The following is a 15,904-nucleotide window of genomic DNA, read 5'->3' on the forward strand; positions in this document are numbered from 1 at the left end:
CATTTCGAAATAAACTCTCTTGTAATTATTTTTTAATATTCTCAATTTTTATTATTTTTTAATTAAATTTTTATATAATTCATTTTTTTTCTTCACATTTTTAGTGATTTTTTAATTACTTTTTTATAAAATTCATTTTTTTTTTTTTACCTAGTTTAATGTTTTAAAGATGTTTGATTTATTTATTTTTGTTAAAGGTGACGCCTAATGGAAAGAAAAATTAATGTGGAGTGATATTTCTAAATTGACGAGAGAGACAATTCCCGGGCTTGCTCAGGTCATTGAGGCGATAGCGATAGCAGCAGCGGCTGCGGCAGCGGCTAGCCTTGTCTTCGTGTTCTCCAATTGTTGGGTTATCACTTGAAGAGCAATGGAGATGGACGAGATGGGTCTTGTGGAATTGTTTGGTTACGACAAGCTGGAAAGAGAATTACTCCTCAGCCAAAATAATTTGTCTTCAACTTCGCCGGAATATTGCGCGCTATATGATTTCCGTGATGAGATGACACCAGAGGAAGAGTACTCCTACAGCGAACAAGTTTTGAAGAGTGACGTGAGTCTGACTATATTATCATTGTCTACGCCTACTCCAGCTTTAATTTTTTGTTTAATTCCTCCATCTTTGCGTGTCATTTGTTGGTTTAGGGCTTTGATGTTTCTGACATCCCTGGCGTCAATTGTCTCAACCAAATTCTACCATGCAACATAGAATACAACTATGATAAGTATAAACGGTATTCGCAGGTCGCAATAGACGAATACAATCGTCGGTTCAAGGTTTTTTTTTTTTTTTTTTTTTTCCCTCTGTTAATATTATTATTTATAAAAGTTATTATCACCATCATCTTTTTAAACAGAAAATTGAGCAAATTCGTCATGGCTTTAGTTTTCGTGTAGGATGCCAATGGAGAGTTGGAGTTTGTTAAGGTCTTGAAGGCAATGGGTCAGGCTTCCAGGGGAATCAGGTATTATATAACTTTCATGGCCAAGGATCTTGGCGATGGAGGCGAGATTAAGACGTATCAAGCTGTGGTATTAGATGGTATAGACTCTGAGACAGCGAAATCCTTTAGGCTAAAGCCCCCCGAGGATGAGCGAGGTAAAGCAAATTGATTCCATTGAATCTTGGTAGCTTTGAGCCACTGTTATGGCTCGTTTTCGTATTTCTAATTAATTCATTGGTAGATAGATGAATCTGTTAATTATCTTATACATATATTTAGCTGACCTTCCATGAGACTAACAAATATCCCATCTAATTGGACTAGACTACTGGATCCTCTTAGGCCAGTCATAAATTTTAGGGCCATGATTGGTTATGATCTCTGTGGAGATTCATATACTATATTAGAGTGGTAGCTCAATGGAGCTATTCATTTATTCATTTTTTCATGTTTTCAGAAAACCAAAAACTCGTTAGGATGAAATTGATACTCATGTGCAATCTCCATGATATTGAAGTGATGGGTAAGAAAGATTCTTATCTGACAAAGTGACAGCAATAAAAAATGAGGTTGTTCACATTGTCAAGGAGATTACACTCGGGGATGAGATGAGCTGGATGTGTAGGAAGAGCACAGTGCCGTGGCCAGAGCACTTTATATTAGAGTGGTAGCTCAATGGAGCTATTCATTTATTCATTTTTTCATGTTTTCAGAAAACCAAAAACTCATTAGGATGAAATTGATACTCATGTGCAATCTCCATGATATTGAAGTGATGGGTAAGAAAGATTCTTATCTGACAAAGTGACAGCAATAAAAAATGAGGTTGTTCACATTGTCAAGGAGATTACACTCGGGGATGAGATGAGCTGGATGTGTAGGAAGAGCACAGTGCCGTGGCCAGAGCACTTTGGTCTCAATTTTCAAATGTCTTGGGATAGTTTGGGTTATGCCCTTGGGAAGGGTGGAGCTTATGGCATGCTGAAAGGGAAAATAGTAATTTTTGTCGCCTAGGTGTGTGGTGAATGATTTCATTATGCTTTAGTCTCTCTAAGTTTGGACAGTTGCATATGATAACCTTAGCTTACTGCTTGTAGATTTGCCACCTGTGTACAGGGGCCACACCTTTAATAAAATATCTATTACCCATTTAAAAAAAATCAAAGACAAGGTCTTGCTTCCACTCTGGAATATAATCTACATCCCTCCCTAATCCTCCACTGCCACTGTACTAATCCATAACTACCTTCTCATTCTATTAGATATATATCCACCAACTCCTCATTTGAGCTTCTTGTCCTGTATTCCTCTTGTTCTCATTCCACAAACTATCGATCTTTTGTAGCCATTATCTCTAGCCTATTTCTGTCAGTTATTAAGAAACTTTTGGTTATGGAAATGAGATGGAGACTGTCCTGGAAGTCAATTGAGTAACATTTTCTAATCTTAAGCGGAGATTTTGTTGGGCATTAACCTTTAATTGCTATTACAAAGTGTTGGGCTTTAAACTTTTGGATTAATATATGTTAGAAAGTCTCCAGTGTGTATAAAGTAGGAGATTGGTTACCGGAACTTTAATTTTTTGTTTAGCATTGTCTGTTGTTGTGCCGACTCCAAGACTTTTTTTTTTTTTGATAAGTAAACAAATTTTTTTGATCAATGGGCATAGTCCAGTACAATACTCAAGAAGAAAATAACTGTTTGCCCTAACTATGAAGGCGCAATAAAGACAAGAAAATCATGTAGGTCCATACCGTTGAACTCAACAGCAATGGCCCAAGTGCATAGAGTTCTATAAAATAAAGCTTTAAGCTCCCCCAACTTTGTAATTTAAGAGAAGCTATACAGATTTTCGGTGTTGAGTTTGATTTTGATAAGTAATATTTAATGTTGATTTTTATTTCTTTTATTTTTGATAAATTAGTGTTGATTTTTATTTATTCTTTATCTTTGTATTATTTCCTGTAGAATCTGGCAGTCATGGGAGACAGTGGTTTTGGCAAAATCACCTTTTCAGTGGTTAGTTAGTATTTTTATATTATATCACGGAAGGACGATTTGTTTACTCAAATGCTAGTAATGATTTCCTGTAATTGACTATTGCTTCTTATGCTGTTGGTGCAATGATATGCATTACTGAAAGCCTTTGTTGATAATTTATGTTGGGTTAAATTTTAAAGATACACTAGATTACTGTCCTACCATCCTTTCTTTCCCATCTTCTGGAGATAGGTATCCATTATTTTGTACCCTTCGTGTCTATCTTTTTCTACCTGTATTTCAGTTTTTGCCTAGTTGTACTCAGTTAGATTATAAATGGGGAGAGAAGATCGGATGTGTGGTGCCCCCTCCAAGAAAATAACATTTGAAGTGAAATAAATTTATCATAGCTTGACTTCTCGTGCTAATTCTCATATCCCACAGAAGATTACTCGGAGTCCTGCGTTGGGGGAAATTCTTGCTTACGATAATTTTAGGAGGTGATTGACGAAGGTGATAAATTAGTGCTTTATGCGTGGGAGGAATGGGGAAACAATGACTCATTTGATACCACTTGTCGAGAGGTTGTGCAGCCCCAGAATTACTCCGGACTTTGTTTCTGGATACTCAGTGCCAATAAAATAAACATAAATATTATTTTATCAAAAACAAATTATTAGAATAGTTGTACGATGTTAGTCTCAAAACTCGTGACTTAGCGACTTCAATAGATTTTTTTTTTGGCAATTCTATATGTATGGTTTCCTTCAGATGAAACATGTTGTATTTGAAGATCTTTTGGAGGTGAAATGCGTATGGAGTTTAACAATGCTGTTGGAATTCGGAAACATGAATTATACAAGTTAAATGGAAAGATGGTGCTTCTAGTGTTTATTTAGACATTCTAAAGTTGGTCAGATGTTGCTTATTTAATTTTGTATTCAAAACTCCTTTGCTTCAAGCCTCTAATGGTACCTTGGTAAGTGAAATTATGCAGTGTGCTTTTGTCAGTGAGATTATTTTCCTTGTGTGGGAGGGGGAACTTCAGTAAAAAAAAGAGAACATAATTGGTAATGATGAGTTCTTTGTTCTCTCTTTTTACTACTCTCTCTCTCTCTCTCTCTCTCATGCATATGGTTTTATTTTTTATGAGATTTGTTTCTGGAAACTTTCGTTATGTTATTTTTTTGGGTAATGCTTATTAATAATTTATATATTTAATTTAATTAATAAAAAATTGAGAGATAGTGCCACTTCTCTAGAAAGAGAATTTACAAAATAACTTGCCATATGTTAAAATTGTGCAATATGGAATCTCACAAAGTCGATGATAGTTCGTGGATAGATTGCCAGATAGGTTTATGGTAGTGCTATTTGACAATGTAACTGTTTATCATTTCCGGGATGCAGCCAATCTAGAGCTTTTTACTTTTTTTATATTTTTTTTTTCCTTCAAGAATTTTCGTTCGAAGAAAAGGAAAGCAATTAAAAGTAATTTAAAAAGTATTACAACCCAAGGGAAAAAGGGAAGGGGGATCTTTGCCAATATGAAAGCTAAGGAGGCAAGGAGGAATTTTGATGAGGGGATGTTTCCCAACAAATTGTTGGAATATGTCCATTGCGCAAAAGAGTGCGCACATCAATTTTAAGATCGATGAATTTCATAGCTAGCCAATCAATAAGGTCTTGAGGAAAAATCTGGTATCTCTTGCAATGTTTCCAACTTCCCAACAGTTAGAAGAATGAGGGTCATTAAGGCCATTTATGGCATTAACCGAATCTCCTTCTATTATAAGTCTCTTGGATCCTCTGTGGTGAGCTTCTTTGACTCCAATAAAGATTGCCACAATTTCTCCATAGTTAGGATCAATGGTGCCAGAGAATTTAGTAACCACAAAAATGATCTCCCCTAGCCAAGACCTGCACATAGCTGCTAAAGTACTCACATTCCCTCTTATTGCAACATCAAAGGATATAGAGTAGGTATCTTCTGTTTCAGGTGGTTTCCAGGTTTACAACATGTTATCAACTTGTTTGAAAACTATTCAATATTTAAGGAACTACCATTGTGGATCTCTTGGTTTGGATTAAACCAAATGTTGTCCAAGGCAGTCATAGCAAAGAGTTGGAAATGATGAGCATCAAAATAAGAAAGATTGAGGTTGGCACTAGGATAGAGAATTATTTTGACCCAATTCTTAATACCTAGAGGATTAAAAGTTGAAACATCTAGCGGCCAAGGGGACTGTCTTCAAAGAATTCTAGTAAAGGGACAATTGAGAAAAAGGTGGGCAGTATCCTCTACTTCCTGATGGCAAATAGGGTATAATTGTTGGTCCTCAGGGAGATGAAAGCAATTACCAAGAGATTGTCAAGTGGGAAGGATGTCATTAAGCACATTCCAAAGATAGAGCATAAGTCGATCCTGGATTTTGAGAGACCAGAGCTTTTTTCAGCATTGGCTGGTGGGGAGGTCATTGAGCTCAGAATGGTTACAAACAATGGTTGTGTAAGCAGACTTGACAGAAAACATACCAGAAGAATGGTGGACCCAACGAGGAATGTCACGCAGATTTTGAAAGTTGTAATAAGAGAGATGACTATTTTCTATAGCTTCCACAGAGGACTGAGAAAAGAGAGTTTGGAGGAGGAGGGAATTCCATCTCTCAAGCTCCGAGACCTTGAGAAGGGGGGGGGGGGGGGGGGGGCAGTCCTAGTGTCCATGGATCTAAGGGAAGGGAGTCTAGTAAGTAAACTACGTATCCAAGGATCAGACCAAGCCTTAGTGCTGACCCCATTGTTGATCTGAAGGCACAAGCTGGAAATGATGTAGCCTTTTTGCTTGACAAGACTTTTCCAGAATTTTGAGTCAGTCATTTTAGCTTGATTACAGTTCCAGCTGCTATTCCTCAAGTACTTATGGGTGATTGTAGATGCAAGATTTTGGCTAGGATTAGGTGACTAAGTTGATAAGTTTGGATAGGATTAGGCGACTAAAATGATAAAATTTATCTTATCATTAAGTTTGTAATTTTGGATGAATGTAAATTATTTATTGAATTTATCTATAACAATATTAACTTTATCTAGATGTTGTTTAGATAAGTCATAAGTGTGAAAATCAAGTCCCAAGAAATATGCACTTATCCAGAGAAGGTGTTGGACTGAAATCTGTTAATGCAGAGAAGATTTAGTGCAGATGTCAGCATTCCGTCAGGAGACATCTTCACGACAGATTCGATCCGTCAGTAGAGTCCTACTGAAACTAAAACTGCTTTCAGATTGTTTATTTAAGCAATCCTACTGGTTAGGATCTGTAGAGATTCAGATCTAGATATTTTCTTGAGCAATTTCCAGTGCATATTTTAGTGAGAAAATTTCTTGGAGAATTTTCATATTGTTTCTCTCAAAGAGTGCGATCGTGTTCTATGTTGGAGAATTGATTGGTCAAGTTTTAGCTACTGGAGTTTCAGGAGAAAATCTAATGTTTGAAAATAGTCAGAAGTTCTGGTTGCTACTGCGGTAGAGACAAATAGATCGTTTGTTTGATCAAATAAGAGAATCAATTGACAACGATTTTATGATTGAGAACTTACTTGCAATTTGATTTTCAAATAATAAAATTGATTTAAAAGGTTTCCCTTCATCACCAATCGTTGTGTCATACAATTTATTTATTTACTTTATATGTTCATTTGATTAAATAATTGCAACATTGAGATCTAACAAATTTGTTCAAGTGAATTGGTGGATATTTTCATGAATACAACGGGGTACTTGGGTAATTTCAATTGGCATCAGAGCGTGGTTCACTCATCTAAGTGTGATTTGTGCTCCTATAGATCATGTCATTATCGTTATATGTCCTGCCACACTTCAATGAGGAAAACTATGCTTATTGGAAAGTTCATATGAGGGCTTTCCTCAAGTCTTTGGATGAACATGTGTGGTATGCAATTGAAAAAAGTCACCTTAGAAGGCACGTGAGACCTTCAACTACTCTTTCAAGGAAATGAAGGATTGCCCTGAAAAGACAAAAGCTTATAATACAAGTGAACAGTGAATTTTTTGCTCCCCTTGTTGTCCATAACATTCTATCCATGGCATTACCTTAGTGAGTATAGATGACTAAAAAAAGCTGAAACTTCATTGATTTCCCTATCTTGAACTGCTCGAGTTAAACAAATATCCCAATGAATCACACCATTGGGGCAAGAAAATAGATCTAAAAAAAAAAAAAAAAAAACGTATCAGAAGCCAATCTACAAATAGCTGGAAACATACTGTAGAGAGCCCACTCCCCAAACCATATGTCAAACAAGAAATGGATCCTAGCTCCCTCGCCAACAGCAAAATTCACGTGACTAACAAAACTCCCCCAACCCTTTCTAATGAACTTACAAAGCCCCACACCATAAGTCCCCCGAATGACGTTAGAACACCCACTCCATCAATAACACTCTCTCGAGGTCAACCACCGTAGATTTTTTCCTTAAAAAAGCCTCATAAAAAAGGACCATGTCTTCTTCCCTAGACCCGAAAACCTGTAACTCTTCTAAAAGAGAATTTTTTTGGCCATTGATATTCCCAAAAACTGTTGTGTTCCACTCCGTTAAATTAAATTTCAAAGCTTTGAGCTTACTAGCATGAATTAAGCTAGGAGTACTTGTGAACTGGTAAGATGCCCACCAGCTTCTAACCTTATCAGCAAAGCCATCAATTTCCAACCACATATTTTCAAATTTAAAATACCTCTGACCCTCACAAATGCCACCACTGTCCAGTAAGATAGGAAAATGGTCTGAACATACCTGGGACAATCTCTTTTGACATTAACACTTGATAATGTGCCTCCTAAGAAGGGGAAACAAGAAAGCGATCCAATCTCGACTAGCCATGACTATTAGACCAAGTAGAGACGCCCCCCACAATAGGAAGATCTAGAAGATCCAAATAAAAAATGAACTAAAAAAATGTTTCATAGCTTAAGAAGAGCTAGAATTACCTGAACATTCGCTAGGGAATCAAGTAATGTTGAAATCACCACTCATATACCACGGAATGTCCCAAAGAGAGTACAAACATGCCAATTCATCCCACAATAGGCTCCTTTCTCTATCTAAGTTTCAACCATAGACACCCGCATAGGCCCACTCCCATCTATCCTCAACATTTTAAAAAAAATGCTATAGTAAAATTGCCAATGCATTCCTACAAACTCTACCACCCTTGTGTCCCACTTTAAGAGGACGCCTTCCGAAGTTCCCGAAGACGCCAAATAAGCCCAACTCACAAATGGACAGCCCCACAAGCCATGAATTAAACATCTATCGATGAAGTGTAACTTCGTTTCATGTAAGCAAAATATGTCAACTTCCCAATTAAGTAACAAAGACTTGATTCGAGAACATTTGTTAGGATCATTAAGACCCCTAACATTCCAAGTAAGAATTTTAGGCTTCATGAAAAAGGTGAGATCCCCTCCCTTTCAATTTGTTCCTTCCTCCACTCCCCTCCTTGATATCATAATTTATCGAGCATTCTAGTCTCCTTAGCTCCCTTTCGTTTTTAGAATTAGCTTTTAAAACTGAGGAACGTCTAGATTCAATGGCTATAAGAAGTGCCTTGAATTGTTCTTCAAAGCCAACACCGGAAATCCCAACACAGGCCTATAGCTCCTCTACTTTTTTAAGAACCAAATCTAACACAACACATGAGGGGGGAAGAGCACATATAGGATTTGGGCTCCCACTAGCACAATCCCCTTCACATAAAACCAATTGCAGGTTTGAAACACCAGAACCCTCCCCATCTACACCCTGTTGCACCATTTCTGAATTAAGCATCACTTATGGAGAGTCCCCAATTTCCTTTCCTGTACAAAATAAAGCAATAACCAACGTAACATGGTCTACCGAATGCAAACGCCTCACATATGGGATCAGAGACATTGATAGGGCAACTATATGCTCCTCCACCACTATCCAAGACTCAAAACTCGATAGAAATTCCCCTTTCAATTTCGGCAACTTTTCCGGCACCATCGCACTCTCTGAGGGATCAACTAGCACCTTTGGCGAGGTCTGTGCTGACCTTGGTGGTTGCGAGTCGACGGTAGGCACTGCAGGTGGTGGCTTCGCATGACGCCTTTTGGCCCCTAAACGCGTAATGGGCTTTTAGCTAGACCCGGCCCATAGAGGCTAGCCCAACAGTGTAATCCAAATCCTGCTTATCCATAACTCCAGGATTGCAGCCCGCTCCCTTCTTCTTCGAGCCTAGGCCCATTTTCACCCAACTTAACATAAAATCGATTTTACCCCTCATGTCCAATAATGTGTTCTGCATGGACAACAAAGACATACCCTCTCCAGCCCCTGACATGTCACCCTTGGAAACACAAGCGTCATACTTGGGAGAATTGAATTTCGTCTAGACCACCTTCCCACCATCTGCCCCAAAGACAGTCCATTTACCCCTCACGCAACCATAAGAATCAGAAGAAGGGAGCGGCTTCTTAACTACATCTGTAAAGGACTTCTTCATACCCAACACTGCTTGTGCTCAAGAAAAGGAGGAGTTCCTTTGAAAACCTACCCTGTTTTCCACTCCTGAAATGGAGGACTTGACTTGGAGCTAGCCCCTCTCAACATTGCAGCAAAACACCTCCATCCCTCACCCTTCAATCCTTTCTGGACGGCGATAAAACCACACCTCACCTCTTTTCCATATTCAGACAGCGACATAAAACATCCAAGTTTGTTGTTGCAGCGTTGGGCAATCAACACCTGATTTCCAATTCATCTGGACTTATAGATCATTGATGGATCAACTGGCGCACCATAGGCAGACACTATAGAGGCCAACCATTCCACAGCATAAACATCCACCGTAACAAACTTAGTAACCTTGCGACTTTTCTCAGTGATTTTCCACCACTTGTTGTCTACACTATGAAAGAAGAATGACTTGGAATCAATGAGAAACTTACTAACAACCATCACGAGATAAGGAAGAAGATAAGAAGAGGAGGGAAAACAGTGAAGAGAAACAAAATGCGGGAAAAATAATAGCTATTTCCGGCAAGGAGTAACAGAAAAAGGAAAACGATAACTCATTAGAGAGAGAGAGAGAGAGAGCAATTTCTTATGGAGTAGTCGTAAAAGAGTTGTAGACCTTCTAACTTCTTCTAACTTTGTTGATAATTTATGTTGGGTTTAATTTATTTAAAGATACACTAGATTACTGTCCTATTATCCTTTGTTGCTCATAGCACTGCTGGATGTTTCTTTTATTCTCAACTCTTTCTTTCCCATCTTCTTGAGATAGGTATCCATTATTTTGTACCCTTCATGTCTATCTTTTTCTATCTTTATTTCATTTCATGCCTATTTGTACTCGGTTAGATTATAACTGGGGTAGAAGATCGGACGTGGTAGGCCCCTACAAGAAATTGACATATTGAAGTGAAATGCTTCTTTTTCCTCATCTCCAACATTTGTCTGTGGGTTATCAACCTCAAGTGTTTTTTGCACTTTCGTTCTTGGAGGATTAGAGCCTTTGTCCTATAAAGGTGCCGCCCTTTTGTTGGGGATTAGTGAAGTTGAATTTTCTTGAGCATCTGCTTGAGAACCGACTTGTAGCGAAGACTCCACCAAACTTATATTGGGCCTTGATTCTGCCAAGTGAGGACTTAGGACAATTGGGTGATAAGCAATTGAAGGAACAAAGTCTAATTGCTTTGGTTTTGGATCTAACGGGCTTGAAGCATTAAAAAGGGGGCCAGACTTCCATTTATTGTTATGGGCCATATCTTCTAGTGGGCATTTTAAACTCTCTGCCTTCTCTCGTGGGCCCTATAGGGAGATACTAGTTGAAATCTATTTTAAATTATTGCTTCCCACCAACGAGATGTCAGTCAATTTAGTTCGCATAAAAACGTCGGCATTTGTCTTCAACCAGCTGGAGACCCATTCTTCGGTGTTTATAGAAGGAGAGAAAATAAAATTCGTCGAGTCCATCCCTGTGAGATTACTGCAGAGGACCTGTTGAGAGATTGATTTAGTACCCTGTATCTCTTGAGTGATTGATGGGGCGAGGTTTGGTGGAAGGGAGTTAACACCTAGAGTGAATGAGAGATTTTCGGTTGTTGGGAGGGCCACTGTAGACTACAGTCGATGGGGCCATCCTCACCATCCAATCTAGGGGGACTTCACCAGCTATGACGCTCCTGTGAGCATCACTGAGGATGCTGCTGTGAGCATCCCTGAGGGCTCCGCTGTGGGCTCTGCTGTGGGCATCGCAGAATGCCTCTGGAGATTCCACTGTGTTTACCGCATGCATCTGTTTAAGAGTTGAAGTGATACTCGTCTGGGTTTTTGTTGGAAATAAGCTCATAGGGAGAACTAACTCTAATCGGAGGTTTGGATGGGTAGTCTTTGAGAAGAGTCCGATTGTCACTTCGATGGAAATCCCAATTATTTCCCAGTTTCCCTCTAACGAATGAATTTCCTCTTACAATGAGGTCTTCTTCATTGATAACAACTTTCCTTTTTCCCATTAAATCATCTGTTGGTTGTTTGTTTGAAGGGAACATTGGTAGAATAAAGGCCGACGAACCAAAGCCTCTGTTTTCCAGCATTTCAATGTCTGGAAGGTTCCTTCTTTCTTGAGTCATTTCTTCTTCTGGAGAAAAATCCATGGAGATTCTAGGAACATTTTCTTAACCTCGGTGAATAGGATTGACTCACATGAAAATAGGGAATTCTGCTCATAGCCAAGGCCCAAATGGCATTTGTTCTGTGTTAGACTTTAGAGAATTGCAGAAAATTTGAGAGTGCCCGATCTTTCCACAGGCATAACAAAAAACAAAAAGACGTTCATATTTAAATGAAACCCATGTGTTAAAATTTTTCTCTTGGTTCCCATAGTCCTTGCTTCTGAGGTTTAGTGATGTTTAAATCCACCTTTATTCTGATGAATTTCTTACAGGCTAATCCAAAGAGAGGATCAACATCCACTCCTAGGAAAGTTCCAAGCGCATTCCCTATCTTGTAAGCATTTTTTTTCTATCATGTGGTTTCTGGTGAGTCCATGGATTTGAATGTGGAATGGTGATGCGTTGAGATAAATCTCTTTACATGTGGTTTCTGTAGGACAATTTTTGAGAATGAGGAGATGCCCTTTAAAGTTCCAAGGGATTTGGCTTAGAATTCGCTTTTTGTCACCAGCATTTTGGAAAGTAAAAAGGAAAGTGTTTACATCAAGATCTTCAATGTGGAACTTGCTAAGGAAGCTCCAAGCAACTCTGAAGGAAGCGTGTAAGGAGATTTTGTTCAGTGGTCGAGTTGTAACTATTCTACCGTTGAGAGCTAATTCGTGATCACCATTAGTAGGCTCATTTTCAGGGGATAGATTTAAACCTTCCCAAGAAAGGGCTTCTGTTTGGTGAATCAATTGCTCCATATCCATAAAGAAGATACAAGAAACTGTAAGAGTGTGTAGAGGGTTGACGAGAAACACTACTGAGAGAGGTAAAAAGAACCATAGGAGAGAGAGCGAGATCACTGATTAAACTAGTATGATAGGAACGAGGATTTGATGGGCGGTCCTTCAATTAATTTTGTGGTAGGGTAGATCCAAAAGGTCTCTTCAAGGCACAAAGGGGTCTTCGGCAAGGCGATCCCATCTCGCCCCTTTTGTTCATCCTATGCACGGAGGTACTTTCAAGCCTATTGGCAAGATCAGAAGAACTGAAAAATTTAGAAGGTATTAAAATCAATAGAGATAGTCCCACAATATCTCATCTTCTTTTCGTAGATAATTTAATTATCTTTGCAAAATAAAAAAGAAGGTCGATTAAGGCAATCAATAATATTCTAGATAAATATCAAGTTTGGTCTAGCCAGTGCATCAATCAAAGCAAATCCTCTATCTACATTACTCAAAACACTAGTCAAGCAATAAGAAAAGTAATCTCAGAGAATATGCTATACAAGGAGTCATCCTCAAAAATAAAATATTTGGGTAGCTGAGAACTTTTGGTTGTTCCAGGAAAGAGGACTACAAAGACTTGATGGGGAAAATTAATAAAAGGCTGGATGGTTGGAAATAAAAAATGCTCTCTCAAGCTGGTAGAACGATGCTTATCAGATCAGTAGCAAGTGCCATCCCAACATATCAAATGTCAATGCATATGCTACCAAAATCAATTTGTGAGAAGCTGAACTCTAGTTTCAAAAATTTTTGGTTGGGAAAATCAAATGACCATAAGCAAAAGCTTTGCCCAAAATCATGGAAATCTATTTGTCAACCAAAAAAAGATGGTGGACTGGGATTAAGACTGATGGAAAATATGAATGTGGCCTTGATAGCAAACACAAGATGGGAAATGAGCCAACCAAGAAACAATATCTAGCACAAGCTTCTATCCAAGAAATACTTGAAATCAAGCGTCTTCGAATTAGCAACCAAAAAGGTAACTGACTCGAGTCTCTGGAAAGGAATTGCAAAGGCAAGACTAATACTAGAAAAATGTACATGTTTCCAAATTGCAAATGGTTTGTCTGTGAGAACTTGGCTAGATCCCTGGATCCCAACTATGGAAAACTTTAAACCTTTTCCCTTCACCCACTCAGTTGATCTCTCGACTACCCTCAAGGTCTCAGACCTAATTAATCAGAATGATAAATCTTGGAATCTCCCATTGCTAAATTCCCTGTTCCAACAAGAAAGCATAAAAGAAATCCTTAAAATTCCTTTACCCATTTCCATTCTAGCTGAGGATTGTGCTATTTGGATTAAAACTCAAAATGGGATTTTCTCAGTTAAAAGTGCCCATCATCTTGCATCAAATATCACAAACTACTCCAGAGAAGCAATTTCGGATATATCATGGGGGAAAACTTAGAAATTCAGGATCCATGACAGGCACAAACTCCTTTTATGGAAGATACTTTGGGATATTTTGCCAACAAGAGAGCGCCTCAAAAGGTTCACTCTGAGCATTCCTTCCATAAATTGTTCGCTCTGTGATGAAAAAAAAAAAGACTCTCATGCACCTATTCATTGAATGCCCCTTAACCAGAATTCTCTGGAGTTGTAGCAGATTAAATCTATCTTCCCTGACAGTAAATTCAATGAAGGATTTGTTCCAGATTATATTGAACCCCCAGAAAAAACTCAGTCTTTCATCCAAGGAAGATCACCCGTTCAATGTTTTCCTGGTCTGATTCTAGTTTTCAGCTGGAGGCTCCGAAATGACCAAGTCCATAATTGCAAGGAACTCTCACTTCTCAATCTTTCACAACAGCTGAATCTCTCTTATAAAAAAAACTTCATGCATGAAAAGAAAAGCTTGAATCCAAAGTGGAGAAGGAATGACAAAAACCTCACACGAATCAGATATGTATTTCCTTTGATGCAGTAGTCAGGAATTCTTTCTCTTTGGCTTCAGTTGTAAGCAGTAACTCAACAAGAGAAGTCATCGAAATCTGGACTGAGACAAATTTTTCCATGAACCCGGTAATGGCAGAGGCACTTGCGGGCAAAGTTAGCTCTCAAAATGGCGGAACACCTCAACGATCCTTTTATCTCTCTAGTAGGAGACTCTTAAGGGTGATTTCTTCTATATATAAAGAAGATCAAATCTAGCAAATAGCACCCATCTTAGAAGATATTGCAAACTCTTTGAAATCCCACTCAGACTGGAGCTTTCACAAGATTGATCCATCCCAAAATCGATTTGCACAATGGGCAGCTACAAACTCTTTGTTTGGTAGCATTCCATTAGATATTATTCTTTCTACTATTTTGTATATTGATAGTGGGAAAGACCCTCCTTAGTAGTTTGTAATAGTTTTATCTATTATTTATAACATGCAAGCTTGCTTAGAAAAAAAAAATTATCATAGCTTGACTCCTTGCGATAATTCTCATGTCCCACTGAAGATTACCTAGAGTCCTGCCTTGGGGGAAATTCTTACATAAGATAATTTAAGGAGGTGATGGACGAAAGTAATAAATTGGTGCTTTATGTGCGAGAGGAATGGGGAAACAATGACTCATTTGATACTACTTGTCGAGAGGTCGTGCAGACCCGGAATTAGTCCAGACTTTGTTCCTGGACACCCGGTGCCAATAAATAAATATAAATATTATTAGAATAGTTGGAAGATGTTAGTCTCAAACCTCCTGATTTAGCAACTTCAGTAGATTTTTTTTTTTTTTTTAGCATGATGGTAATTCTATATGCATGGTTTTATGTAGACCACTGACCTTTTTTCGTTTCCTTCAGGTGAAACATGTTGGATTTGAAGATCTTTCAGAGGTGAAATGCATATGTTGTTTAACAATGTTGTTGGAATTAGGAAACATGAATTATACAAGTTAAATGGAAAGATAGTGCTTCTAGTGTTTATTTAGACATTCTAAAGTTGGCCTGATGTTACTTATTTAATTTTGTTTACAAAACTCCTTTGCTTCAAGCTTGTGCTTTTGTCAATGTGAATTGGGTGGCTTTTCTATTTTCCTTGTGTAGGAGAGGGAACTTCACTAGAAAAACAAGAACATAATTTGGTAATGATGACTTTTTTGTGCCTTCTCTCTCTCTCTCATGCGTATGGTTTTTTTTTCCTAGCCGAGATTTGTTTTCGAAAGCTTCCTCACGGTTATTTTCTTGGATAATGGTTATTACTTGATCCAGTTTCTAATAATTTATGCATTTAATTTACTTAATAGAAAATTCAGGGATAATGCCACTTCTACAATTATAGAAGTGATGTTACAAAATGACTTGACATATGTTAACATTGTGCAATTTGAAATTTCACAAAGTAGATAGTCCATGCAGACATTGTCAGATATGCTTATGGTAGATAAGCTATTTGACAATGTAACCTTTTATCACCTTCCGGGATGCATCTAATCTAGAGTTATTATTAGCCATTCTAATCTTTTCAATTTCCTCAGATTAAGAATGGAAA

At 38.0% G+C, this 15,904-nt stretch overlaps 1 protein-coding gene across 5 annotated transcripts; it reads left to right on the forward strand.

Moving 5' to 3' along the window:
- Positions 1-244: 244 nt before the first annotated feature.
- Positions 245-15,251, forward strand: LOC118348136. 5 transcript variants are annotated; one of them, XM_035689110.1, is made up of 5 exons: positions 245-553; positions 646-777; positions 898-1,099; positions 2,913-2,963; positions 15,217-15,251. In XM_035689110.1, the coding sequence occupies exons 1-5, from the start codon at positions 371-373 to the stop codon at positions 15,234-15,236; spliced, it is 588 nt and encodes a 195-aa protein (XP_035545003.1). In that variant the 5' UTR covers positions 245-370; the 3' UTR covers positions 15,237-15,251. The 5 variants fall into 5 exon arrangements, with proteins under 5 accessions (XP_035545003.1, XP_035545002.1, XP_035545000.1 ...); XM_035689109.1 differs by lacking the exon at positions 15,217-15,251 and adding an exon at positions 3,696-3,941; XM_035689107.1 differs by lacking the exon at positions 15,217-15,251 and adding an exon at positions 3,369-3,672.
- Positions 15,252-15,904: the final 653 nt, after the last annotated feature.

This window comes from Juglans regia, chromosome 4, assembly GCF_001411555.2.
Source record: "Juglans regia cultivar Chandler chromosome 4, Walnut 2.0, whole genome shotgun sequence".
Taxonomy (NCBI): domain Eukaryota; kingdom Viridiplantae; phylum Streptophyta; class Magnoliopsida; order Fagales; family Juglandaceae; genus Juglans; species Juglans regia.

Excerpts from the sequence above, each read along its gene's own strand:
- LOC118348136 (XM_035689107.1), top strand. The coding sequence starts at position 371 with ATGGAGATGGACGAGATGGGTCTTGTGGAATTGTTTGGTTACGACAAG. Across the intron at positions 554-645 it reads AACAAGTTTTGAAGAGTGAC|GGCTTTGATGTTTCTGACAT; the intron begins GTGAGTCTGACT and ends TTGTTGGTTTAG. Across the intron at positions 778-897 it reads AATACAATCGTCGGTTCAAG|GATGCCAATGGAGAGTTGGA; the intron begins GTTTTTTTTTTT and ends GTTTTCGTGTAG.